General features: G+C 39.6%; 1 protein-coding gene across 1 annotated transcript; it reads right to left on the bottom strand.

Moving 5' to 3' along the window:
* On the bottom strand, nucleotides 1-27,696 carry LOC124147854. The gene is made up of 8 exons (XM_046518860.2): nucleotides 27,602-27,696; nucleotides 27,425-27,497; nucleotides 5,871-6,097; nucleotides 5,400-5,505; nucleotides 4,719-4,886; nucleotides 3,959-4,168; nucleotides 2,044-2,212; nucleotides 1-67 (listed from the first exon to the last, which is right to left on the bottom strand). Exons 2-7 carry the CDS (start codon nucleotides 27,486-27,488, stop codon nucleotides 2,049-2,051), a joined length of 939 nt encoding a protein of 312 aa, XP_046374816.2. The 5' UTR covers nucleotides 27,489-27,497; nucleotides 27,602-27,696; the 3' UTR covers nucleotides 1-67; nucleotides 2,044-2,048.

Genomic DNA, 27,696 nt, shown 5'->3' with positions numbered 1-27,696 from the left:
TGTTTTCACATGCATATTTTAATGAACTAGAAATGTTCAAATTGGTGTCCACGTGGTTTGCCAAGATCTGAAAAACGAAGAAACGGGAACTATAAAACACACGACACAGGTCATAAAGACGTTTAAAACATGAAAAAGTTCAACAATGTTGAAGTGTAAGGAAAATATGTAGTGCACTCAATATGACCACTTGAAGTTGTTTTGTGTTAGTAGAGCGCTTGTTGTGTTACATTTGGCCTTCATTTGCCCTTTACCCACATTATATTCTGGAGCCACGTAGTTTATTATGAAATTTATTCTTTTGTCTTGTTGCTGCTATTTGAATTTTGAATTTTGATTTGACTCCACCCTTCGACCGTGTTCGCAAACAAATTCTCATATTTCACAGTGTTGACCTTTTAATACTTAATGCTTTGATATTAACACACATGGCAAATATATCACCTTCTGTGTAATTGAAGAGGGCAGAGAGAAATTCATGCAAATATAAACCACAGAACTAAAGTTCTTTTCTGAATGGTCTCAATATGTTGTCTCGTGTTCACGGTTCAGTCGATTTTTCTAAACCACCTTAACCTTTTTGAGATTATGAGTTACAAATTCAACAGACACCCAGAGAAACGAAGGTTATATTCTAAATATAAAGTAAATGATATACATGTATACATAAAGCCTCGCCTGTACGAGTGATGACCACGGATTAAATTGACATTGACAGTTCTTCAATGCATATGAAATTGTGTGCATTTAGTCTTCCTAGCAAATAACTTAATCGTGTGTGTGAATAGAAAAAAACATGCAAATAAATGTTTAAACATGCAAATTTTAATGAACAAGAAATGCTCATGTTGATATCAAAATGGTTGGCCAATATCTACAAAACAAAGAAATGGGATCTAAAAACACAAGATACAGGTCCTAAAGACGTTAAAATCATGAAAGAAGTTCAACAATGGTAAAGTGTGAGAAACGAAGCACGTGTGCATAGACACAGGTGGTCAAGTGGTTTGGTGTTCCCAAATTCGCTTCACAGGATTAGCTAGTTTGGGTTTCAAAACCGACGTCGGATCTGCTGGCATCATCCCAATGGCATGCTAATTGGAATTTGCCTATTGTTATTAAAGCCCTATAGCCATACCTTTGTTATAACCTTCATTTAGGTTATTCAGGCAACAAGGTCTCAATAATGTTTTAAAAATGTTTTATGGCAGACATGTGGAGGGCATATTTAAAATCAATTCGCATTAAAATTCAATTCGCTATTTTGACTTATACCATATGTTCCCGTGCATTTTCAGGTACACAATATCTCTACCCAAATCATTCTTGAGACCCCCCAACGTTCTACTACGTTGGACTCCTGAAATCTTTCTCCTTGTCTACGTCACACTTATCAGTGACAAGTCGTGGAGCCCAGTCATGGTCTGTCCAACTGATGTGATCTTCAGCCAAATCCAAACGTGCCTGCATGTTAGTGGGATGCGAATTCATCTCCTCTGTGACCGGATACCAGCCTCAGATTATGCATTGTCTGAGTAGAAACTGGCGTTCCGTAGGTCATTTCTTAGTGTAGTGGCAGTCACTAAGTGATGACGTCTTGCTGCAATGAGGACCATCTGCATGTCACTGGGTAGTTGATCCAAACGTCTGATTCTGTACCCAGCAACGTGACGTTGTTTTGACCCAGTTTCAAGCATGCCTATGCATCTGCCTATTTCGTCGGTCATCAAACGACGTCTTTGATGCTGTGTAGGCATAAGTGATTACAGTTGTTTCAATCCTCAGAGGCAAATGTTATTGTGATAAAGATATGCAACGATTCTGTCACGATACATCATATCACAGGTTTTGAAGCATGACTGCATGCCCATGACTACATGCCTCTATCCGTTCATCATGAAATTGAGTTATCCAATCATTGTGTGCCTGGATATTTCAATCTCTATTTGTTGGATGATATGCTGATATCATCAAAACTTGATCCTAACAAAACTTAGAATATCTGTGCAGACCAGACGTTTCGAGATTAAGACAAATTCATACCTGTGTTAACCGGTTGTCCATGGGCATGGAGGGGAACAACGGACAGACCTTGTCTCGTTAAGGGCAGCCCCGGGGCTGTTGCAAGTCCTTGTTCTTAACTCTCTTTGGAGGCCGTCGCAGGTTGCTGAACATAGCCCGTCAGGTCCCCACTCTGACCAGTTGGTAGGATCTAGAGCAAATTCAAAGACAATGACATTTCACAAACATGCAGCCTATTCAGGACATTTATTACGTTCACGACTATTTCCTCAATTGTAATCACATAGAATAAAAGCAAGACCTAATTCAGTGATTCCGTAATTTCTAAGCGACGATGCCGTTCTCAAGTATAGTTAATCAAGTCATCATAGTTAATCACTGTCCGTCGTGAAATATTGAAGTCAAATGACTTTTGTTCATAAGACAGAAATAATGTCTGATATGATTCCTTATTTTGACTTTGTAGCGTTCTCTTTATTATTCAGGTGCATACTTGACCTGCCATTGCATCTGTTTGTGATGCATGCCATCGGTAACACAGGATACACTCACCTTTTCGCGAACATCGGGTATTTTATAGTGATTCATCAATACATACTTATAATAAAGTCTCAAATTGTACAACCTACTCTAATTTTGGCAGATATTTCTTATGATTATGAGAAGGGCCATGTTCCTTTTATTTATATATTTGGCATCATCCTTGCAAGTAGCAAGGCCCGACATATATGATATCGGGGATATATGAAAAGTGAAACCTAAAAAACCCTGTTCACAATTTGTCCGTTTTAAAAATTACCGCAATGTCAGCCAATGTCTTAAAAAGTAAACAATTTCAGCAATTTGGCAACAATCTGATGAAGACAATTGTGTATGAGTAGACCGCTTGTTTCGTTACATTTGACCTTCAAATTTTTACAAATATCCAAATGTATCATGAAGAATATTATTGACATCAAATATTTTTGTGTTCCTTTGTATATATATTTTTAAGATTTTGCAAACAGGGGATGGTTTTACATTTATAATGAAGAAAGATAAATTTCCGATAGATAGAAAAACTTGTACTGTCGATAAACGTATTACCATTGCTGAACTTGAGGTAGACAAATGTCTAAGTCATGGATCCATTCAAACTATTATTCATGAATATTTACAGATGAATACGATATCTGCTCGTTGGTTGCCAAAGTTTCTAAATTCTGATCTTAAGGAAACACTGACACTGCCAGAGGAAATGTAGAGCTAATTGAGGAGGATTTCGTGAAATTAAAAAAGAAATTAGTAACGGGTGATGAAACAGTCAAAACGTCAATCTGTAGAATGGCAACATTCCACTTCTCCAATTCTTCCAATTCAAGTCTTCAAGATCAGTGAAGAAAGTCATGGACACTGTATTATGGGATGCAAAGGGTGCGATCCTTGTTGATTACTTAGAAAGTCAAAAGACGATTACTGGTTCCAACTATGCTGATTTACTTCATTGCCTAAGAGGTTCTATCAAAGAAGGCAGACTGCTGGAGTTCTTCTCCTTCATGACAATTCCTCTTCTCACACCTCTCGACTTGCAAAGGCTGCTGTGCGACAATGTGGTTTCTAAGAGCTTCCTCACCCTCCATACTCCCCAGGCTTGGCACCATGTGATTTCCACCTATTTCCTGAACTGAAAGAACACCTTTGTGGAAAGTGATAAGGCGACAAAGATGACCTCATCACTGCCATAAATGGAAGTTCGAGACGAATTGGTTAGGTGCCGACACACCAACAATCATTGGATCCTACCATGCCCAAAAAACGTGACAGGGGTGTGGAGGGCAGGTGTTAATTCCCGATCCTGGAGATGGGATATAGCTTTGTTTTAGCCGATTGTTCGTTTTTGCCTACTTCGTTAGTGCGTATCGTAAACAAAAATATGTTAATCTTACTTCCTACCAACCTGTCGAAGGGTGTGGTGCCGACCAGCCTCTCCAGCCTCTCCAGCCTCTCCAGCCACGAAACCGTCTCCACGGAGCAGACCACCATCTCCGTGGTGGTGAGCGCCATCTCCGTGGTTCTGACCAGGCTGTCCACGGTGCTGACCAGGCTGTCCACGGTGCTGACCAGGCTGTCCAAGGGGTTGTCGTGTTTGGCATCTGTGTAGTTGTAGCTGGAAACAATGTTCAACACATGACTAGAGACACAAACACGTATTATACACAGCAACAATTACGCTAAATACAATAAACTAGATTGGGTTAGTACTTACAATGACTTGCATTGTATTACTTCCCCTTGAAGTTCGCGAACTTAACTTAAACATTTAACAAGTCAAATTTAATCATGCCTCCCTAAGCATGCAAGCACCTGCTAGACGGGTCTCAAAATCCATCCAAAGTATGATAGCCGGATCAGAAGGTTTCATCCAAAGGATAGCATCACTTTCACCTTTCTCCCTCAATAAACAGAAACGCCGTGCTATAACTTGTAACTGATGCTGACAGATCCATTACATCAAACTCACTCACTGCATGATAAGGTTCAAAGCTATGATGTTAGGATGTAGTTGAACAATGATTGATAATCTAGACTGGTTATTCTCCAGCATTGACAATATATATTATCTCAGATCTGAGCTTCCGAATACAATATGATTTCCAGGTCGATATACAGGGATCAATAGGTCATTAGACAATTGAAATATGAATGTGTTTTTGTACTTGTGCAAGCAGGATCGCCAGCACAGGATACAGTATCGTTTATGAAGCTAGATCCGTCGCACGTTCGCCCGGCAATTCCCTTGTCGTTGCACGTTCGATTCCTAACCCTCTCTCGCAAGTCCGTGTCACAGTTACAAGGTCCCTCCGATGTGTCCCAAGCGGTCCATTCTGAAGTAAATAAACATATGATGCGAATACAGTACATGTTCCAGTGAGGCAAATGCAACACTTTAAGAAGACAAGGGTCGTGTCCCCTTACAAATATATTTAAAGACTCCATGGAGTAATCTAGTGGTTAACGCTCGTAACCGTCATAGTCGATAACTTCTCTGAATAGTATTTCACAACGAATTTACATGCAAATTTCTATATGAAATACATATCTTATAATACATACATACATACATACATACATACATACATACATACATACATACATACATACATACATACATACATACATACATACATTCAAACAAACATACATACATACATACATACATACATACATACATACATACATACATACATACATACATACATACATACATACATACATATATACATACATACATACATACATACATACATACATACATACATACATATATACATACATACATACATACATACATATATACATACATACAAGTTTGCGTATAGCATTTCTTGTAAACTCACCCCCATCGTCATCAATCACGATGAATTGCCTCACGTTAGAATCTGGTACAGGTCCTTTATCGATGCCTGTGATCGTTACCACTATCAATCGACTACTGTCACAGACCTTGAATGATGAATGCAATAGTTATGATTTCAGGTTAAATAGACAATATATGAATGTCCTGCCAAACGACAATACAAAAACATGCTGGTACATCGTCATGACCGTTCTGCGTGCCACTGCGTCATATGAAACATCAAGAATTAGTCGGATTCCATCTTATCATTCCTGTGTACGGTGAGCAAGCCCAAATCGCTCTTCACGCTGCGGTTCCGGGATCAATTGTCACAGATGTAACTTACATTCAGTGTACACAACTTGCGTGCGATTCGCAATACTTATCAAGGGTTTATTTTTTTAATTGAATTCAATTAAACGTGAAAACACCCCGATATTTCAAGATAAGTAATCTGTCAGACGGTACTTACGGAGTTGTCGTTCAAAACAATTGGGATTTTCAGCGATGTCGTATCATTAGGAAAAACAGTTGAGTTATTCTCTGCCATAAAATCATCAGGGGATGTCATCCCAATTCCACTGATGGTGTAGTTAACTGTGATGCTTCCATTAGCGGTACCAAACCGTACCAGTGTTATACAGTTGTTGGGCTGTCCCTCAGAGATGACTTCCGGAACGAATGCGAAGAAAATCAGATCTGCAGATCAAAATTAAAGAGAATCAAACTTTCATGTTTGTCATGGTTGTTAGTTTCAAAAGTGAATCGTATTTATATTACTGAATGTGACAAGTCACAGTTTCAGAAGACGACAAGACTGAATTCCATAACGCCCGTCCCTCAGGTGACTTCATATTTGTACCTCTGTAGCAGGAGGAGGGCTATGTACAGAACATGGAGGTCAAGTTAAAACATTTCACCACAAAAGTCTCCAACGACAAGTACAGGTTTGTTCCATGCTGATTTAGAAGATCCCGGTAATATTCCAATGTTTTGATTTGTTTACGAAACGCCTCTTATCAACCTGACGTCAAAAAAGTGTATTGCAGCTACAAGTTAAAGATGTGATGCCGTCAATGTATGAAACGAGTTGTTTTTGTGGGTCACCTTGGGGATATGCTGTTTGCTGGTTTGTTCCGCGCAAGCGACGGCCATAAGATACATATTTCATTTAATTCCAAAAAAACCTGAAGGGCGACAAAGAAGTATTTTAAAGACTATCAACCGTGTAAATACCGATGGTAGCAAGCGACTTCCTACAAAGGCAGAATTCTAAAGTTTTCGTCAAGAGGTACAAGTGTGAAAATCCGGATAGTTCAAGCTACCAACCAACTGAGTTTATGCCAAGATAACCCGTCATATTTTTTTAACCAAGAATCGACACGATCCGTGATCATGCGTTGTCCCAGATCGGGCATGGTAGGTCAGCTTGACATTCTAGTCGGCCGAAAGTTGAACGTTGCTCATTTTCGAACGAATACCAAATAGTATTTACTTAGTTATTGTCATGAAACATGGGCTAAATATAATCCTTCGTTTACTTGAAAAACATCTTTTGGTATTTTCAAAGTTGAATAGCTCAAAGAAATCGGAACTTTTGCAATACAGAGTATACTAAATGTAAGAGCAATTTAGAATTTTCTGGCCTTGATGTTAGGAAAACAGCTTAAATGAAGGCGAAACATTGGTTTTTCACGTTTGATAATAAGACACCGCTTAGTTGCTTCATATTCTCTTTAATTCTCCAGTGTAATGATTTACATAGCTTACATTCCATCACAAATGACGAATGTCAAAATACAATTAATAAAGTGTTGTGAGAGGTGAATGCGGGCGTTATCCGCTGGATATTTATGTGTATGGAGCTGTTATATTTTGAAAATGCCAGACTCACGATATGTCAAAAGAATTATAACTTGCACCTTCAGCCGCTCCAAAATGGTAATATTAACTGGGCTTCAAAAATTTGAAGTATTATTCAGCTAACAGGTTTTGGCCGTGGGAGCACCAATGCATTACGAATATACCCCTGTTTATAAATGAATTTAATGTAGATTAAAACCTTCATTTGAACCAGACTGGCATGCAACTCTTTCAGAAAGCTCAAAATCATATATCTATTCGTTGTATAAGCAAACGTTTGGCCTGGAAATACCTATTACTATGTTACCACAAGAGAAATTTAGACATGCTCTGTCTAGATTACGGTGTAGTTCCCATCATCTTCGGATCGAATCTGGAAGACACAAATTGGAACCTAGAGTGGAACGAGTTTGCAAAGCATGTAAATACAATTATGTTAAAGATGAGAACCAGTTTAATCTTATATGCAAATGTTACCAGATTCAGAGGGCAAAATTTATTCCACGAAAATATTGAGAATTTCCAACAAGGCAAAAGTTCAACATTTTAGTGTCATCTGTCCATCGAGCAACTGTACAAAGTCTGTCTTTGTTTATTGTTAAGCCATGTATCTTAGACAATCATTGTTAAATACATAAATGTGATCCTCGAACTTCCACTGTACATTTTCCGTTTGTATCATTGGCCTATGGCCTACAATACACTTCAATTAAGAACCTAGAACTGAGAATTAATAAAGTAATAATATTTTGCGACTTTTAGATTTGTGTTAGTTTAAATTTTCTCTTTCTGTTATGTTGATGTTCACTTCACTTTATATTCACAGAAAGTATTTGAGACAAGCGGAATTAATGCCATGTGGGTTCTCAAAATCTCTAGTTGAATTTTGTAAAAATATTTGATTTTTCTACTTTGCACAACACTATCCCACATGACAAACTTAAAGAAAAACTTCATTCCTTGATCCTTAGGGCATTTCTTACAAAACGCGGTGAACAAAGATACAGTTAAGTATCTATATTCAGAGATTCAGGACATTTGTGAAAAATGAAAGCAAACACCATCTGAAGAAAACAATATGTGAAATGCTGGACTTCCTCATCTACGTAAAAGGTGGGGGGAAGACATTTAGGCAAGAAGTAGGCATCCCCATGGGCACCAATTGTGCTCCCCTTCTTGTTGATCTGGGTTTTTACTGCACATGAATCGGAGTATCTGCTGGGATTGGTAAAGTCAAAACAAGGTAATTTGATTAAGAAGTTTCACTTTGGCTTCAGGTTGTTTTAAAACCATCAAATATCCAATTCCCTTCCACTGATTTACCCACCTGAACTAGAAATAAAGAAAACCAGTGGGACCGCCTCGTCTGTTTCATATTTAGATCTATGCATAAATATTCAGAGTGACAAAACACTCTCCACAAGGCTGTGTGACAAAGAGATAACTTCACCTTCTAATAGTCACCTTCCCTTTATGCCGAGCAATATACCAGCAGTTCCAGCCTTTGGTGTTTACATTTCGCAACTTTTGAGATACAATCGAGCATATTCTTTCTTCCAAGATTTCAAAGAGCGTCATTCAACTCGTGCTCAGAAGCTGCTTGATCAAGGTTACAACATTCAAGGCCTCAGTAAAGCTTCCAACAAGTTTTATGGTAGACATGTGGAAAAAGAATTATGTCCGATGCAATTCCCTATTTTGACTTGTACGATATGTTCCCATTTTGTTGTTTTTCAGGTGAACAATTGACTTGCCTTTACATGTGTTTGTGATGGGTGCCACCAGTATGACAGGATACGCTTACCTTTTCGCGAACGCCTTGTATCATTACTATTTGATAGTGATTCATAAACATATGCTCAGGATAGAGTCGGAATTGTGCAATCGACTCTGCTTTATGCAGGGATTTCTATTGGATATGGAAAGGGTTTTGTCGCTTTATTTGTCATGATATTGATTATGCTAGAAATTATTTCATTACATGCTTATGTTGTTTGGTAGCAATGAATATAATGTAAAATAGAGGATGGAGGTACTGGACTTGTAGGATGTCCTGAGGGAATAGTCCCCAACCCGGTAAGCCAGCAAGGGCTCCAGGCTTCCTCGGGAGTGACTTTGAGAGGTCTCTCATTATCAGCTTGGAGGTTTGGAGAGCTTGGGAGGACGTGTGCGCTGGGCGAGTGTCACTCAAACACGCACACACACTGACAATTGCAACAAGTGCAGAAAAGATATTTAATGATTATAATGCCAAGCAAAGAGATCGACAAGCGGGATGGGAATTGCTACATTATCACCGGGGTTGCCAGGAACATGTTCAAGACGACTACGCTTGACTATGCTTTCAGTCTCTGCAAGTTGACCATCTGCTGCCCATTTTCGCTGGATTTGGATGTTCCCGACTATAACTTGACTAATCAACTATCAGATAAGATATTAAGTGATTTTACGACCGCTTCAGACGTTGGCTTTGTCGCAGCCGAGCAGCCGGTTTAAGTATATAAAAAAATAGTTGGGAATAATAGGTAATCGGCTGGTGTAAAGGTAAAAAGGAAACTAGTGATGAGGGCTGAGTGGGATAAGACAGTGGAGAGCTGTTGAGGGGCCCATTCTATAACATAAAAAGCATATGTAAAAAGAGTATAGTGTTACTGATAATAACATTAGATCAGTTAGGCTAATGTCTTTATTTAGTATATAAGGTGTTTAGGGGGGGATAAGCTAGGTAACCTACTCTAATAAACATTGGGCTTAGTGTGGGGGGTCAGGCGCATGGTGGTGGTGAGTGGAAGCTGACAGTTAGGGCCTTGAACTTGAAGGAGTGGCTGGACAGTTGTTTGCATATGGTCGAATTTTTCGCGCGGACGTCTGAGAAGACAATCCGCGCTTAAAAATTTGAAAGATGTGGATTAAAAGTTAGTGCTTGTTCCTGACAATTTGTTGGGACTGGTGTCTGAAGAGTTTTTGTTTTTAAAAACTTTGCTGTATGTGAGTATATGGCTGTATCTTTGTAAGGTTGTAGTAGTAGACTAATAGTGTTTTTGTATTGTGGGGGAAGGTAGTTGTCTAGCTCTATTTGTTGTTGTTTGGATTGGGGGCAGAGGTTGAATATGTGGTTTAGGTTTTCTGGAGTAATGGGTGTGGGTGTCTGTTTTGATTACGAAGTTTTTCAGTTAGGTTAATTTGGCCGCTGAATATTCTATTTATGATTTTATCCGAAAGTATAGACTTTGCAAAATTGCGTCATTTTATGACTGGTTTAGTAAATAGGGACTTTATCCATGTGGATTTACAGTTTTGAATATTAATTTGGAACTTTTGATTTTTTTTATGCTTTTCCTAATAAGTGATATGGGGGTGGATGTGTAGTTGCGAGTTTGGCTGCTGTTTGGCTTGTCTATAATGCTATTTATGATGTCAGGACGCGTTTTTGAGTTTTTGTTTTGAATTTGTTTTATTGAGCCTGAAGAGTCTGAAATGATTAAAATATTTTTTTTATTGGATAGTTTAATTTGATGGTAAGCGCATTGTATGGCTAGTAGTTAAGCTGAGTTGGTGTATGTATAGTTGGTATAGTGGAAGTTTGTGGTAATTGGTTCTGGTTGAGTGACTTGTATGCCTAGCCCTATTATGTTGTTGTTTGTTTGTGAAGCATCAGTGTATATATGTGTATGTTTTGGTCAGTTTTGTTGTATATAGTTGTTTGATATTGTTGCTTTTTTCTAGGTTAGTGAGCTCGAGTTGATTGATGAATGTTTTATGTAGTGTTGTGTCTGTTTCACGTGGGGGTTTATCATTTGTATATGTACAATCATCTTGCACCAGAATATCTTTCGGAGATAATACCAAGGACAGTATGTGTCTTATATTAGTATTGAGAGTCTCAGAAACTGTAATGGTTTGCAAACCATTAATTGCAGAACATATAACTATGCTAAATTCTTTTTCCCGAGACGGTCAAGATTTGACATTCGCAACCAGTGGAATATAGACATTCTCCATTTCTAAATGAATTTAAGACTTTGATATCAGACCCATTAGTTTCCGACATTCACGATCTGAAAAGTGTTACTCGAATGTGCCCAGTTATTCAGTGTCGCCTCAGGCTTGGATGTAGTGATTTAAACGCTGACAAGGTTAACAGACATTTATCAGCTAGATCAGATTGTTAACGGGTCACCATATAGAAGATGCTGCGAATATAAGGCACGGTGTGTATTTTTACCACGTGGATATAACTTACGAACAGTTCTTAATGATAACCCAAAGCTGAACAAGCTGACTACAAATAACATCATTGAATCCGTTTGAATATGTTTCTAACTAAATCTAAAAGATATGAACTCGGTTAGCCATTATACAGTGTTCTATAACATTGTTAACTGAGAAAGTGTTTACGGAAGTAATCTGTGACTAAGTATTTCATCGTAATACAAACTTTGTTGGTTGTACATGAGCTGTACATTATTTATACCATTCTGTAATATGGTTACATGATATTTGTATTTTGTATATATTTTTCATTTATGTATTAAAACTGGATATGTGGATATGTTATCATCGGAGGCGGTATTAATAGAAGCATTGTTGCTTGTTACCAACCTTCATTTCATTCGACATGTACATGTATGTGATGAAATAGTTATATGTTTAAACCATCAGTCATGTTGACTGGTTTGTTTGAATAGACTTTCAACTATATTTGTATCACATATATGGTGACAGTTGATTATCTGATTTATAACCTTGAAGCTTCCATCAAAATCTTATTTCAATATAGAATTTAAACATTAATTTTACAACACGACAGTTCCCCTGAACTTGGAACTATATCGACCTCACGTACATATACGTTATTGGTCATTGTACGAGTCCGATATTGTGACACATAACTCATCAGTATCGCCAAGTCAAACAATGTCAGTTAAATCAGACTTAATCGCCGCAAATTCAGTATTTACCTGCTAAGCTGATTATCAAAAAGTTGACATCAAATGTGATCAGGAGCCAAAGAAAATATAAGAGTGTCAGTCCGATATTAAAGCGAACGAACACGCCATCTCCGAATTGAATCTGAAGCTGAGATTAAACGATATAGTGATTGATAAGATGAGACAATATAGCAAACGCAATAATGTCCGCATCTTTGGCATCCCATTTCTGGACGCTGAGAACACAGATTCCCTCGTGCTTGACATCGCTGAAAAAATGGGGGTGACACTTGACCTGAGCGTATAGAAAGGAGTCCGGTTTACTACTCTGAATGGGGCCAACACTAGTCCAGTTCGTGTCTTACCGATACAAGAAGGAATTCATCAAGCAACCATCCAAGCTTAAGTCATACGAAGTGAAAATATACATCTACTACGATTTGAGTAAATCCAGATCAAGGGTCCCTGTCACAGCTAGAGATGGAGAGTAAAATATTGAGGTACATGGACCAGCGATGAAATCATATTCATCAAAACACAAGATGTGCATATACAGAAGATGAACCGACAATCATAGATGGATGAACTCATCGACCTTATCAACATCCGAATCCGACTCAAACTGACCAAAGAGTCAAACATCAACGGATCAACCAGTGATTCTATAACTCGTTGACTTATAAATTCGTGAAAGACTTATGTTCTCTGGAAAAGGTTTCAAGCCGCAGAGGTCTTCAAGCACAGATATGGAAAGTGATCCCGCTCGGCTAAATTGTTTCATAATTTATATCTACAAAGTTGCGAAAAACTTTTTAAATGCCTTAGTTACTTCGCAGTTTCACTTATTTTCAGTATATTAGACTTATAATAATTTTTCGAGTAGTTTCTCCAGATTCCCGATGGTTAATTCTGACTCGGTAGTCGAATGACAAGGGCGACGCCATGTTTGTTTATAAACAACGAAAGTAGTCCCTACTTGACCTTTGATTTTTGCATATCTATCCGCATATGATCCCAACGGACATCATTTTTATCCGTTGTCTTTATCCTGACGAGAAACCCACTCACTATATCATAATAATGTATATCATGTTCGTGTTATTTTAGGTGTATACTCTTATCAATTACCTGATGTCGGTTCTTATGATTTAAACTTGTTTTCATTACATGGAGTGAGTGAGTGAGTGAGTTGGGTTTAACGCCGCTTTTAACAGTATTCCAGTTATATCGCGGCGTGTCAGCTTAGTGTGGGAGGAAAGCCCGATGTGATGCAGGTCTCAGACGTTTACCACTTTGGTGAAACCCACGAGCATGGTGCTGACAAACCTAGAAACATAATTGGGGCGAACCGGGATGCGAACCCACAATCATAGGTTTCTGGCGTGCCCAAGGGACGCAACTCTGCACAGCGAATCGCGGCGCCTTAGACGACTGGGCCACCCGTGCCCCCCAGTTACATGGAACTAAGAACAAATATGATTATTCATCTCACACTTTGGGATTTTCGTTTACAATCATGATATCAAACACCACCAAGTTGACACATGCTTGCACGTTTAGATTTTCGAAACTTATGATCTTTCAGTTCGCTATAGCATATGGTTTTGTGGGAATCATTTTGGGCATTAATGATAAAGGCTATTATTTCAATTATACTATTTGGGTTATGAATCATGATTAGTATAACGTATTCACATTTCTTCCTTACCTAATTATATTGACATGGTTGCACCTTATTATATTGACATGTTGCACCTTTTTATATTGACATGGTTTCACCTTTTTATATTGGCAAGGTTACACCTTTTTATATTGACATGTTGCACCTTTTTATATTGACATGTTGCACCTTTTAAGTATAATTAACAAATAAGCTACATTACCGCAAGACTCGAGTTCATGGGTTCAATGCATGGTATCGGTGCCCGATCACCTATGTACTCATTTTCTTCTGCAATAATGAGTAGTCAGTTTGTTAAAAAGTATCAGTACTACGGTTACACATGGTATCAATCGTAAATACATGCGGCAATCATTTCTCATCAGAGATAATGGTAATTATCTCGTTTACAACCTTTATTGTCATTTGTTTTCGTTTTTGTTTAAATAAAACAAAAAGAATTGCAAGTTGATTTTATTATGTTCACATACCAAGCTAGCGTTAATTTGTAATTGATTATTCTTGTAAAGTTAAATTTGTTGGAGCCCACTGCTTTCCTAGTTTATTCGATGGCCGTTGATAGATCACAATACAGGAAAGCGCTGGGCTCCGTTTCAGTTTATCTTCATGCTAAACACGAATCCAAATTTAAAATCTTCACCTACACGCCAGCCAAAGCCGATATAACATCGATATTGTTGTGTGACAGTAGAGATTGCGACAGGAAATGATTGAAGCGCTGGTACAATGTCGAGTGTTACCATGTTTGGCGGCAGACATCGGCGAGTAAATATGAGTAAGGATAGGAATTTATGGATGAACAACTTCTTTATTACAATTTAAGAGCGACGTTTCGGTGTAGGTTCAATCACCGTTATCAAGCAAGTGATCTAGGCCCCTCAAAAACCCGAATAAAAGAACATCAAAGCTCAGTCTCCAAAGATGACGCTAAATCAGCTCTAGAAGACCACATCCATGACAACACAAGCCACAGCATCCAGTGGGAGAGAGTCACAACCCTCACCACCAACCTCAAAGATCAGGAAACTACAAGAAGCCATCAACATCAAAAGACTCCAGCCGTCAATCAATCGTGACCAAGGCTATTACATACCCCCGGCGTACCATCAACTCATCAAAGACCCCAATCAACCAAAATCCCGTTGTTTATATTACTGGCTTCATCCTTTGTTTATGACACTGACTTCACCTATGAGTGTCATCACTACCCTTGTGTGTACATAACAGGCTTCTCTACTCCAGTATAACAATATCTACTCTACTGTATAAACATTGCCCCCTACTTGTATATGTACTTGCCAACCACTCTCTGTGATCTAACATCTCACCTGGGATGCTCACATCCAAAACCTAACAACTAAATGCAGTAAAGACCTAAACACCCTAAGATGCCTAACTGGCTCTAACTGGGGAGCATCCAAAGATACCCTCCTCTCTCTCTACATATCACTAATTAGATCAAAACTAGACTACGGCTGCGCTATATACAACACCCTAAACAACTCTCTATCTAAAAAACTTGACTCAATACAATATCAGGCTCTCAAACTAATTACACGCACCCAACATGGCACCTCCTACACCTCACTTCAGGCCTTAACAGGAGAAATGCCACTAAATCTACGCAGGGAACAGCTAAGCTTAAATTTCTGGGCCGCGTCCCAATCAAACCCTCTCATCCAAAACTTAATAAACCAAAACATCAGCCCCAAAAACCAAGCTCTAGCTCGTAAACACCCCTTACTTACCCCAATATCCCAAAGAATAACAAACTACCTAAATGAACACCAAATTAAAAATCTTAAACAAAACTGCAAACAATCAAATATCTTCACCCCTAAACTTAAAATACCCAAAATAGACACAACACTAGCTAGCCAAATAAATAAACAAACCGACCCAAACATAGCTAAAACTACCACACTAGCATACATACACGAAAATTGGCCAAATTGGTGTCACATTTACACGGACGGATCCTCAGATCCGACCTCCAAACACACAGGTTTCGGAGTCCATACCACACAACCAACTAAAACCACACAATCCTTCCGACTCCCAAACAACCAATCAATATTCACGGCAGAACTAATGGGCATGGCCTCAGCCCTCCATAATCAAGAATCCAAAAAACACAAAAAAATCCTAATACTTACCGACTCCCTAAGTGGACTGCAAGCCCTCCAAAATAAAAATACCAAAAACCGACCTAAATTAATAAATCAAATACTTAAAAGCTCCAACGACCTAACTAAGGTAGGCAAACAAATAACCTTCTTGTGGATACCCGCCCACGTAGGAATATACGGTAATGAAAACGCCGATAAAGCAGCTAAACTATCCCTCAAAATCCCAGAAATAAGCTTAAACTTACCTATCTCAAAATCAGAAATTAAAAGTGTAAACAAGCAAAAAATCACAAAAAATGGCATAACCTATATCTAAACTCAAATAGCCAAATCAAAAAAGTGCTCAGCAAACCACTAACCAAACCAAAAATTCTCCATCCATCCAAAAAAATCAACAGAGTAATCACTAAACTCCAAACAGGACACACCAACCTAAATAACCACCTAAAAAAATTTAAAAAACACACTTCAGGTAACTGCCCACACTGCAAACAACCAGAAACCCCAGAACACGCACTCATCCACTAGACACACTACCTAACACATCGAACCGCATTACAAACCACCCTCAATCTAAACAAGGCTCTAACTCTAGAAGCAATACTAAACCCACAAAATAAACTAGAAAACTTCAAGGCCTTAGGCGTATTCTTAATAAAAACGGAACTAATAAAACGCATCTAAAAACACAATAACCTACCAAATCAAAATCACATAAACAAACAAACATCCACCATACCCAGCTCCCTTAGTTCTCCTCCCCAATCCCATCGGCATCTATTCCAAATCTCAAAATTCCCAAATTCTATATAAGCAACCCCTAAAACCCCCCTCTTGGGTTGCACAGACCACCTTCGCCCCTTTCGGAAACACATTAAATGGCCTGGCCGGGCCCGTGTGCGAAATACGAATCAGTCGGAAAGCGCACGTTAAATCTCCAAAGTAAGTAAGTAAGTAAGTACCACTCTCTGACAACAAACCAACTCACCTCCCCAAAACACCACTCCCACTCCACCACCACTCACCACAACACACGCTCTCCAACTCTCCAACACAACACCAAAACAACATGACTGACACCCGCAACGCCACACTCGCAGACATGCCAGCTCCTTACTCACCCACGCCTGCGGAAGCGCACAACACTTCCGGGAGGTCACTCGAAAACATGGTCCCGACCGAGTATGGCGAAAACACGACACACACCACCCCCACCAAACCAGCTAACTCGCCACCTCAAAACACCAAAAAACGCAAACTCGACACATCCACTCCACCTCCATCGCCCACACTCTCCCCGGCCGCCTTCCTCACCACCTTCGCCCTCTACTTCTTCTCAGCAGGCTCAGGCACCACTCTCTAGCTAGAACTTTCGGCAGATAAAATAGGACTTTGGTTTAAAAGAGAAAAAAATAAATTACAACAATATTAAAAAAGCCAACAAAGGATACCAGATAATCTTCCCTAACCGAGAATCTTACAACGCAGCAAATAAAATAACTCAAATATTCCACGTCACAGTAATCAAACAAACACCTAATTGGCAACAATATACACGAGGCGTAATTAGGGTTAACCCAAGGGAACCAACTGAGGACTTACAATTATACTCTCTAGAAGCTAACATAAACCAAGACCAAAACCCTCAACCCCTAATCACCAGCACGCGTAGAATAACCTCAACTAGAAACGGAAAAACGGTCCCAACCTCCATTGTCATAATCAACTTAAAAAAGACCGCTAAATTCCCTGAAGCCCCCAAACACATAGCCTTCGGAGCCCACACCAACTAAGAAGTCAAACCCTATATAAAGCAGGTTAAGCAATGTACAAAGTGCCTCAAATACAACCACACTGCCTCCCAATGCACATACCGTAAAACTAAATGTAAAAAAATGCGCACAAACAGACTGCCCAGGCACATGCACACCCTGGTGCATCCACTGCAAATCCACCCAACACACTTCACTCTCAAACCAATGCCCATACAGACACACACTCACCCAGCAGGCCAACAAACACATAAACATAGACACGGCTAAAATCCAAACACGAAAATTTGGTACACCTGCATCTAAACCACTCCTCCCTACACCACACCCAAACACCATCCCACAAGCAAACACCACACCCATAACCGACAGCTCTGTCTGGGCCCCCTACCGAGAAACCGCACCCACCTCACACATACAAGCAGCCACTCAACCAGCCACGAACCCTCCCACATCTCACATAGCCAAAACATCAACCCCCGCAAGCAAAACAAACCTCAAAATGACCACCACAACACGACCCTCATCCAAGCACCCTACAGCCCATATGGTAACAACACTCTCCCACAAGCAAGCACAACAACAAAACACAAACACTAAGAAATCATCAGCTACACCCGTCCCACAAACACCTACACAATCCTCCTCATCACATGCCTCCCCCCTGGAAAGTCAATCAGCTAAACCTAATCTAACCGATGACGAAGATTTCTCCACTACTGAGGAAACAATAGACACTACTCCAACTAAAACAAACCAAACTCCCCATCCAGCCAACACCCAAAACCTAAATAACCTCACCTTACTCCTAGCATACATGCATAGTCAAAACTCACCAAAAGCTAGCATGAAATCCTTCTACAAAGTAGCTTTCAATCTAAAATTAACCGATCTTCCCTTCTTCCTCTTTAACCTCCATCTAAAAGAACTCACCGAATAAAATAAAAACTAAAACCTAAATCACCAATCACCCGAACCCAATATTCGAAGGACTAAATATTTTTCAGTGGAACGCCAACGGACTCACCTCCCACGGCCATGAACTAAAAACTAAATTTAAACTAAATAAAGGCCCTCACATTGCTTGTATACAGGAAACCAAATTCTCAAAAAAATCCAAATTCACACTACCTAACTACAACTCAGTTAGAACTGACAGAGTTAAACCGAAAACAAGAAGAGCCGCAGGAGGACTAATCATATTTATCAGGGAAGATATAAATTACGAAGAAACAAAAATAGACACGCAAAACCTAGAAGCCAACGGCATTAAAATCACATTAAATAACCGAAACATAAACATCATAAATATTTACCACTGGGCGGAACAAAAAGTCCAACCTGAGGATCTAAACAAACTACTCAAAATAAGCGATAAATCTACTATATTCCTAGGAGACTTTAACGCTCACCATCCTACATGGAGCATAGATGATAAAATAGATAATCATGGCAAATTAATCTCCGAATGGATAGAAACAAACGACCTAGTACTCCTTAATAGCAACCAACCCACGAGGTACGATAAGATAAACCAAAAAATGTCGGCTATCGACCTAACCATATGCACCGCAGATCTAGCCCAAAGTACTCAATGGGAAGTGCACGACGTCCCGCTAGGTAGTGACCACTTCCCTATAAACATAACCATAGGAAATACAAACGTACCAATCCAAACAGAAAACCAAGAACCAAAATTCCATTACAATAAAGCTAACTGGGACCAATTCCAAGATATCTGCAACGAAGCTAACTTAAACGAAATAGAAAATAATGATCCAGAAACCTATTGTAAAAACCTAACAGACTATATAATAAACGCAGCCAAAACCTCCATCCCCTTCAAAACATCTAAGACAGGCAAACCGACGGTACCATGGTGGAATGAGGAAATAGAACAGACTAGACGAAAACGTAAATCAGCCTTCAATAAAGCAAAACGCGACTACAAATATTTAAACATAGCCCACGAACTAAACCACCAGGTTCAAAAACTAGTCCAAATAGCCAAAAGTAGAGACTGGAAAAAATTCTGCGAAGGTATAAATAACCGTACAGATGCCAGAATGGTCTGGCGCAAAATCCACGCCATCAGAGGCTTAAAACGACATAAAAAAAACCCTAACATTGACAACTCAACCAACCCCGCCCAAAAAGCAAATAATCTCGCCAACCACGTTTCGGCCGTTAGCAGTAACACCAACTTCAGTAAAAAATTCCAAGATAAACTAAAAACAGAAAACAAACCCACAAAAGAACCAAACAATAACAATCTAGAAATAAATCAACCCTACACAATGGAGGAGCTCCTCTACGTAATCCAAAACAGGAAAAAGGGCACAGCCCCAGGATTCTTACCAAATAATTAAAAAACTCCCCCTAAAACTACTCCAGGCACTACTCAAACTATACAATCTCATCTACCTAAACGGACAGGTTCCTACTCCCTGGAAACAGGCCCTAGTCATACCAATCCCTAAACCTAATAAACCAGCTAATCAAGCTAACTCACATAGACCAATATCCCTAACTTTAAACTTATGTAAAGTAATGGAATCAATGGCTAAAAATAGATTACAACATTACTTAACCCAAAATAACATCATAAACCCAGATCAAAGCGGTTTCACTCCTGGCCGCTCAACCCTAGATAACCTCGCCCGACTAGAACAAGATATTAAGACAGGACAACTAAATAAACAATATACCACAGGCATCTTCTTAGACTTCTCTAAAGCTTTCGACATGGTATGGTACGATGGGCTAATACAAAAAAATTTAAAAAATAGGACTCAAAGGTCAGATAATAAACTACATCCAGGACTTCCTAAACAATCGTAAAATAACCGTGGGTATAGACCAAACTCTATCGGACCAATGTCCCCTAGAAAATGGAACTCCACAGGGCAGTATCCTCAGCCCCACCCTCTTCAATATAATGATAAACGATCTATTCGAGGGCCTATCCCCTAAAGTAAACACATCAAAATTCGCGGATGATCGAGCCATCTGGATTCGCAGTAAAAGCATGAACATGGTCCAAAATTTACTCCAAAAATCTCTTAATAAAATACAACAATGGGCTGACAAATTGGGCTTCTCCCTTAACTCAGAAAAAACAAGAGGAATAGTATTCAAACATAAAGACATGAAACCCGCCTCCCCAATCCTCCAGCTAAACAATCAAACAATCAAATTTCAAAAACAAACCAAATTCTTAGGACTTATTTTCGATGAACATCTCACCTGGGATGCTCACATCCAAAACCTAACAACTAAATGCAGTAAAGACCTAAACACCCTAAGATGCCTAACTGGCTCTAACTGGGGAGCATCCAAAGATACCCTCCTCTCTCTCTACATATCACTAATTAGATCAAAACTAGACTACGGCTGCGCCATATACAACACCCTAAACAACTCTCTATCTAAAAAACTTGACTCAATACAATATCAGGCTCTCAAACTAATTACACGCACCCAACATGGCACCTCCTACACCTCACTTCAGGCCTTAACAGGAGAAATGCCACTAAGTCTACGCAGGGAACAGCTAAGCTTAAATTTCTGGGCCGCGTCCAAATCAAACCCTCTCATCCAAAACTTAATAAACCAAAATATCAGCCCCAAAAACCAAGCTCTAGCTCGTAAACACCCCTTACTTACCCCAATATCCCAAAGAATAACAAACTACCTAAATGAACACCAAATTAAAAATCTTAAACAAAACTGCAAACAATCAAATATCTTCACCCCTAAACTTAAAATACCCAAAATAGACACAACACCAGCTAGCCAAATAAATAAACAAACCGACCCAAACATAGCTAAAACTACCACACTAGCATACATACACAAAAATTGGCCCAATTGGTGTCACATTTACACGGACGGATCCTCAGATCCGACCTCCAAACACACAGGTTTCGGAGTCCATACCACACAACCAACAAAAACCACACAATCCTTCCGACTCCCAAACAACCAATCAATATTCACGGCAGAACTAATGGGCATGGCCTCAGCCCTCCATAATCAAGAATCCAAAAAACAAACAAAAAATCCTAATACTTACCGACTCCCTAAGTGGACTGCAAGCCCTCCAAAATAAAAATACCAAAAACCGACCTAAATTAATAAATCAAATACTTAAAATTTCCAACGACCTAACTAAGGCAGGCAAACAAATAACCTTCTTGAGGATACCCGCCCACGTAGGAATATACGGTAGTGAAAACGCCGATAAAGCAGCTAAACTATCCCTCAAAATCCCAGAAATAAGCTTAAACTTACCCATCTCAAAATCAGAAATTAAAAGTGTAAACAAGCAAAAAATCACAAAAAAATGGCATAACCTATATCTAAACTCAAATAGCCAAATCAAAAAAGTTCTCAGCAAACCACTAACCAAACCAAAAATTCTCCATTCATCCAAAAAAATCGACAGAGTAATCACTAAACTCCAAACAGGACACACCAACCTAAATAACCACCTAAAAAGATTTTAAAAACACACTACAGGTAACTGCCCACACTGCAAACAACCAGAAACCCCAGAACACGCACTCATCCACTGTACACATTACCTAACACATCGAACCGCATTACAAACCACCCTCAATCTAAACAAGGCTCTAACTCTAGAAGCAATACTAAACCCACAAAATAAACTAGAAAACTTCAAGGCCTTAGGCGTATTCTTAATAAAAACGGAACTAATAAAACGCATCTAAAAACACAATAACCTACCAAATCAAAATCACATAAACAAACAAACATCCACCATACCCAGCTCCCTTAGTTCTCCTCCCCAATCCCATCGGCATCTATTACAAATCTCAAAATTCCCAAATTCTATATAAGCAACCCCTAAAACCCCCCTCTTGGGTTGCACAGACCACTTTCGCCCCTTTCGGAAACACATTAAATGGCCTGGCCGGGCCCGTGTGCGAAATACGCATCAGTCGGAAAGCGCACGTTAAATCTCCAAAGTAAGTAAGTAAGTAACCACACTCTGTAAATCACTTCGGATCCCCGCCCACGTAGGAATATACGGCATTGAAAACGCCGATAAAGCAGCTAAACTATCCCTTAAAATCCCAGAAATAAGCTTAAACTTACCAATCTCAAAATCAGAAATTAAAAGTGTCAGCAAGCAGAAAATCACCAAAAAATGGCATAACTTATATCTAAACTCAAATAGCCAAATCAAAAAAGTTCTCAAAAAAACCCTAACCAAACCAAAAATTCTACATCCGTCCAAAGAAATCGAGAGAATAATCACTAAACTCCAAACAGGACACACCAACCTAAATAACCACCACAAAATTAAAAAAAAACCACGCAACAGGAAACTGCCCACACTGCAAACAACTAGAAACACCAGAACACGCAATCATACACTGCACCCACTACCTAACACACCGAACTACACTACAAACCACCCTCAATCTAAATAAGGCTCTTACTCTAGAAGCAATCCTAAACCCACAAGATAAACTAGAACAATTCAAAGCCTTAGGAGTATTCTTAATCAAAACAGGACGAATAAATCGCATTAAAAAACCCAATAAACTACCAAATCCAAATAACATAAACAAACAAACATACTACCATACCAAGCTCCCTCAGTTGTCCCAAACCCTCTCGGCATTTATTCCAAATCTCAAAATTCTGTATAAGCAACCACTAAAACTGGGTTGCCAAACAACTTTTCTCTTCTCGGATACACATTAAATGGCCGGGCCCGTGTGTGAAATACGCTGGAGTCGGAAAGTGCACGTAAAATCTCTAATATAAGTAAGTAAGTAAGTCACTTGCTTGATAACGGTATTAGAACCTTCATCGTAACGTCGCTCTTAAATTGTAATGAAAAAGTTGTTCATCCATAAATTCTTATCCTTACTTAGTACTCCAACTTCTAAATGCCCATCAAAGACATCTTCCTAAGGCAAGAGAGTTAACTGACTATAAAAGTCCAGTTTCCACCATTGCCGAACTAGGCTGGAATTACTGGGCTCGATCGTAGCGCAACCAGTGGCTATTACCAGTTTTGTCCCTTCTTACTTACGAGGGGTGTCCCATAAGTTTCCGGCCTCAACATGAACGGATAGCCCAAACTCAACCAAACTGCACCTGTTGCTAGAACAGTATCTCTGCACGTGGATGACATGCAAAACATGAATCTCACGTGCTACAAGTTCCTATAAATTGCTATCAAACAGCATGACCCCCTCACATTTGGAAAGAATGGAGAAGACCGAATGTAGAGTCGTTATTAAGTATCTACATTTAAAAATGTTAACGCCAAAGCAAATTCATGATGACATGGTACAAACATTAGGTGACAATGCTCCTTCGTATAGTACGGTCAAACAGTGGTGTGCTGAATTTACAAGGGGAAGACGCAGCACTAAAGACGAACCACGGTCTGGTCGCCCTTGTGAAGTGACTACCCAAGATGAAGTTGCAGCTGTTCTTGTTCTACAATAATGCAGGACAGACGAGTAACTGTTAGACAGTTAGCTACTGCACATGACATGAGTAAAACATCAGTGGAACGAATAATCCATGAACATTTACACATGAACAAGGTGTCTGCCCGTTGGGTGTCCAGAATGTTGACTGAAGAACAAAAACGTCAGAGGGTCATGATTAGTCAACAGCTTCTGGAAGATTTTCGGAGAGATCCACGTGCTTTCATGGCTCATATTGTTACTCAGGATGAAACCTGGGTTCATCATTTTGACCCAGAGACAAAAAGTCATGCAGTGGAGCATGCAATGGAAGCATGTGACGTCACCAACACCCAAAAAGTTCAAAAGCACATCGTCCAGTGGCAAGGTCATGGCCTCCGTTTTCTAGACTCCACGGGCGTAATCATGATAATTTATCTACAGAAGGGTTCCACCATTACCGGTGCTTATTATGCAGATGAATTGCGCAGATTGCGTAATGAAATCAAAGCAAAGCGCAGAGGTAAACTAAGCCGAGGTGTCTGGCTCCTCCAGGACAACGCACCAGTTCACACCGCCCAAGTAGCAGTGAGCGCTGCACATGAATGTGGCTTCAAGATCCTGCCTCACCAGCCTATTCTCCAGATCTGGCCCTCTCTGACTTCTTCCTCTTCCCTCAACTCAAATCTTTACTGTACTCAGGGGCCGAAGATTTGGGACAAATGAGGAGATCATCACTGCTGTAGTGGAGTTTTTAGGGTCACGTGACAAACAGTGGTTTTCTGACGGGTTAAATATGCTGGAGAAACGGTGAAACAAGTGCATTGAGGTCAAGGGAGATAATGTTGAAAAATAAGTACAACAATTTTTATATTAATCGCAAATTACTTATGGAGGCCGGAAACTTATGGGACACCCCTCGTAGCCTCTGCAGCTACTATGGACCAATCAGATTCCATCTCTCGTATCACTTGCGTTTGCTTCACACAAAATGCTGGCGCCCAGTCAAAACGATCTGATCGATAATCAAGATCTATATTGTGATAAAACGGATCTTACATCGCGAAATGCATCAAATCATGTGAACACCTTGATTAAAAACACGAAAAGATTTGGAAAATATCTGCTGACAACGAGTTGGCGGTGGGTGCACATGCTTTGAAAATCCTGCAATCGACCGAAATGTGCACGACAGTTTACGAACCGGATTTCGATTTCAATTTTTGACTATGCATAGACTCGTTAGTCCAGCCAAAATGTAACTCCATAATACCAGCCTATTTCGGCAAGGGTGGAAACTGGACTTTTATAGTCAGTTAACTCTCTTGCCTCGGGAAGATGACCAAAGAAGGAGTAACTATGAGTTGCCAAGGGTTGTTGTAAATAATAATGGGAGGTTTAATCGTTTAAGAAGTTTCGGGATTAAACGGTTTCCAGAAACCCGGGTGTATCTAATAGTGACACGAACGCGAATCGGGACGTTTTACGATCTGATTTTTTACTTATCTGCTGAACAAGTGACCCGTTATGTCGCTTTTCGTGATTGTAAACTTAAGACTGTGTTTCAATATATATTGTTCATTTTTCCAGTATTCATTGATTCTGTGTGGTCATTTACTGATTTCAGAATTTAGTTCACTCGAACTGATTTGTTGGTAATATTTGCGCTTACATTTAGAAATCACCCCGTTACAATATCAATTATCAGAATGACAAAATCGCCAGTAAACCCATGTTAATATTATCAGATTGTCAACAGGCAACGGGTGAATAGGACTATTAAAAAAACCGATATAACGGCATAATCAAAATCGACATTATTTTAGATTGTTAGAAAGCCCCTTGAATGCCTTCGTCCATTTTAAGGGGCGGTCGGGTAGCCTAGTGGTTAAAGCGTTCGCTCGTCACGCCGAAGACCCGGGTTCGATTTCCGACATGGGTACAATGTGTGAAGCCCATTTCTGGTGTCCCCCGCCGTGATATTGCTGGAATATTGCTAAAAGCGTCGTAAAACCATACTCACCCACACACTCACTCACTCAATCACTCGTCCATTTTAACCCACTCTGACAGCCAGAGTAATTATTTCGGCAGTATATAACGGCCCCATCCATAATCAAAATACAAGATTAATTCACAAGAAAGCCCTTGTAAATGTTCGTTTATATAAACGGTTTTTTATGTGACAGGGAGTTTTATGAAGTGTATAATTGACTGACAAGACGAAAAGCCGAGGGCAGATGTTGTCGTAGAAATGGGAGTTTTGGAGGTGAAAGAGACCAGTGTCTATACAAATGAATTATATTGATGTCGGCCCGACGAATCCAGTTCGATTTTTGGTCGATAGCACAAAGGCGAGTTGGCTTTAAGAGTATACGTTCAAGTATGGAGTAAGAGGGGAATCATTGGAAGAAGCGTGATGGCAATGAATTGTGTTGCCCAGGCACCAGTTCGAATCTTGGATGATTGCTCACAGACCGTTTTGCGGGTATAATTGGCGCTCGAGTTGAATACAGGACTGGTCGGCTCAAAGTCAGTAAAATGTGTCCGAGTGGGGCATTCGTGTTAAACTGCGGCACGAAATCTCAGTGGGTTTGCACTATTAACTCATATTAACCACGCACACATACGTGCATGGAAGTAGCTTCATAAGTGCAATGATCTTAACCCCATTTCACCTCACGTCCCTTATCTTATCGCTAAGTTCACTTTATACAACGGCACCCTGATTTGTTAGCTAAGTTTCTTGGGACCAATCCTGGCCATTGGTAATTTTTAATCATTTCTGGCAATATTATTTTGTAACTATAATGAAATAATATCAATTCACCTACATGACAAAATTGCTACTTTTTCGACGAATCCAAACTTTGTATGCTGGGGCTAAGGGCATTGAGAAAAGAAGACTTTAAGACGACTAATCAATCAGTCCACCTCGACCAGCCCAGGCACACCACGTTTATTAGTTAGGGTTAAAGCACCAATTACACTTTGCCCACAATCACTGTAAATATCCACGTGGCTAAACGTTCTATCCTCCTTACTACAAGTTACTGTATTTCGACAGTTTGAAATGAACCAAGACACATGCGATTGCTGCACTCTCCTAATTTCAAATTCATAAATGGTTTCATTTGGATCCTCGAATTTATAATAGGTGAACATCATAATGACATACTATCTAGGAATACTCGCCTTCGGCGCCAACGCTGCGCGCGTGCAACACCAGTGTCAGCAGGGCAACAGACAGAAGCAGCATGATTGGAAACTGGAAGCAACGAAAACTGTGTAATTCGATATATCTTCGAATATATGCATACACATTTCCAAAATTATTAAACAAGCAATATGTAACGAGTTATTGTACCTTACCTTAAGGAGTGTCTCCTTTCCGTATCATTCAGAGGCTACCAACTGAAACTCGAAGATAAGCGGTGAATATTTATACATTCAAATAAGTACTAAAA

Source organism: Haliotis rufescens, unplaced genomic scaffold, assembly GCF_023055435.1.
Source record: "Haliotis rufescens isolate VD_foot unplaced genomic scaffold, xgHalRufe1.0.p SCAF_17, whole genome shotgun sequence".
Taxonomy (NCBI): domain Eukaryota; kingdom Metazoa; phylum Mollusca; class Gastropoda; order Lepetellida; family Haliotidae; genus Haliotis; species Haliotis rufescens.
This window is presented reverse-complemented; position numbering and strand designations above follow the sequence as displayed.

Excerpts from the sequence above, each read along its gene's own strand:
- LOC124147854 (XM_046518860.2), bottom strand. The coding sequence starts at position 27,488 with ATGCTGCTTCTGTCTGTTGCCCTGCTGACACTGGTGTTGCACGCGCGC. Across the intron at positions 6,098-27,424 it reads GCGCAGCGTTGGCGCCGAAG|ATCTGATTTTCTTCGCATTC; the intron begins GCGAGTATTCCT and ends TTTGATCTGCAG. Across the intron at positions 4,169-4,718 it reads TGGCGATCCTGCTTGCACAA|CTACAACTACACAGATGCCA; the intron begins GTACAAAAACAC and ends CATTGTTTCCAG.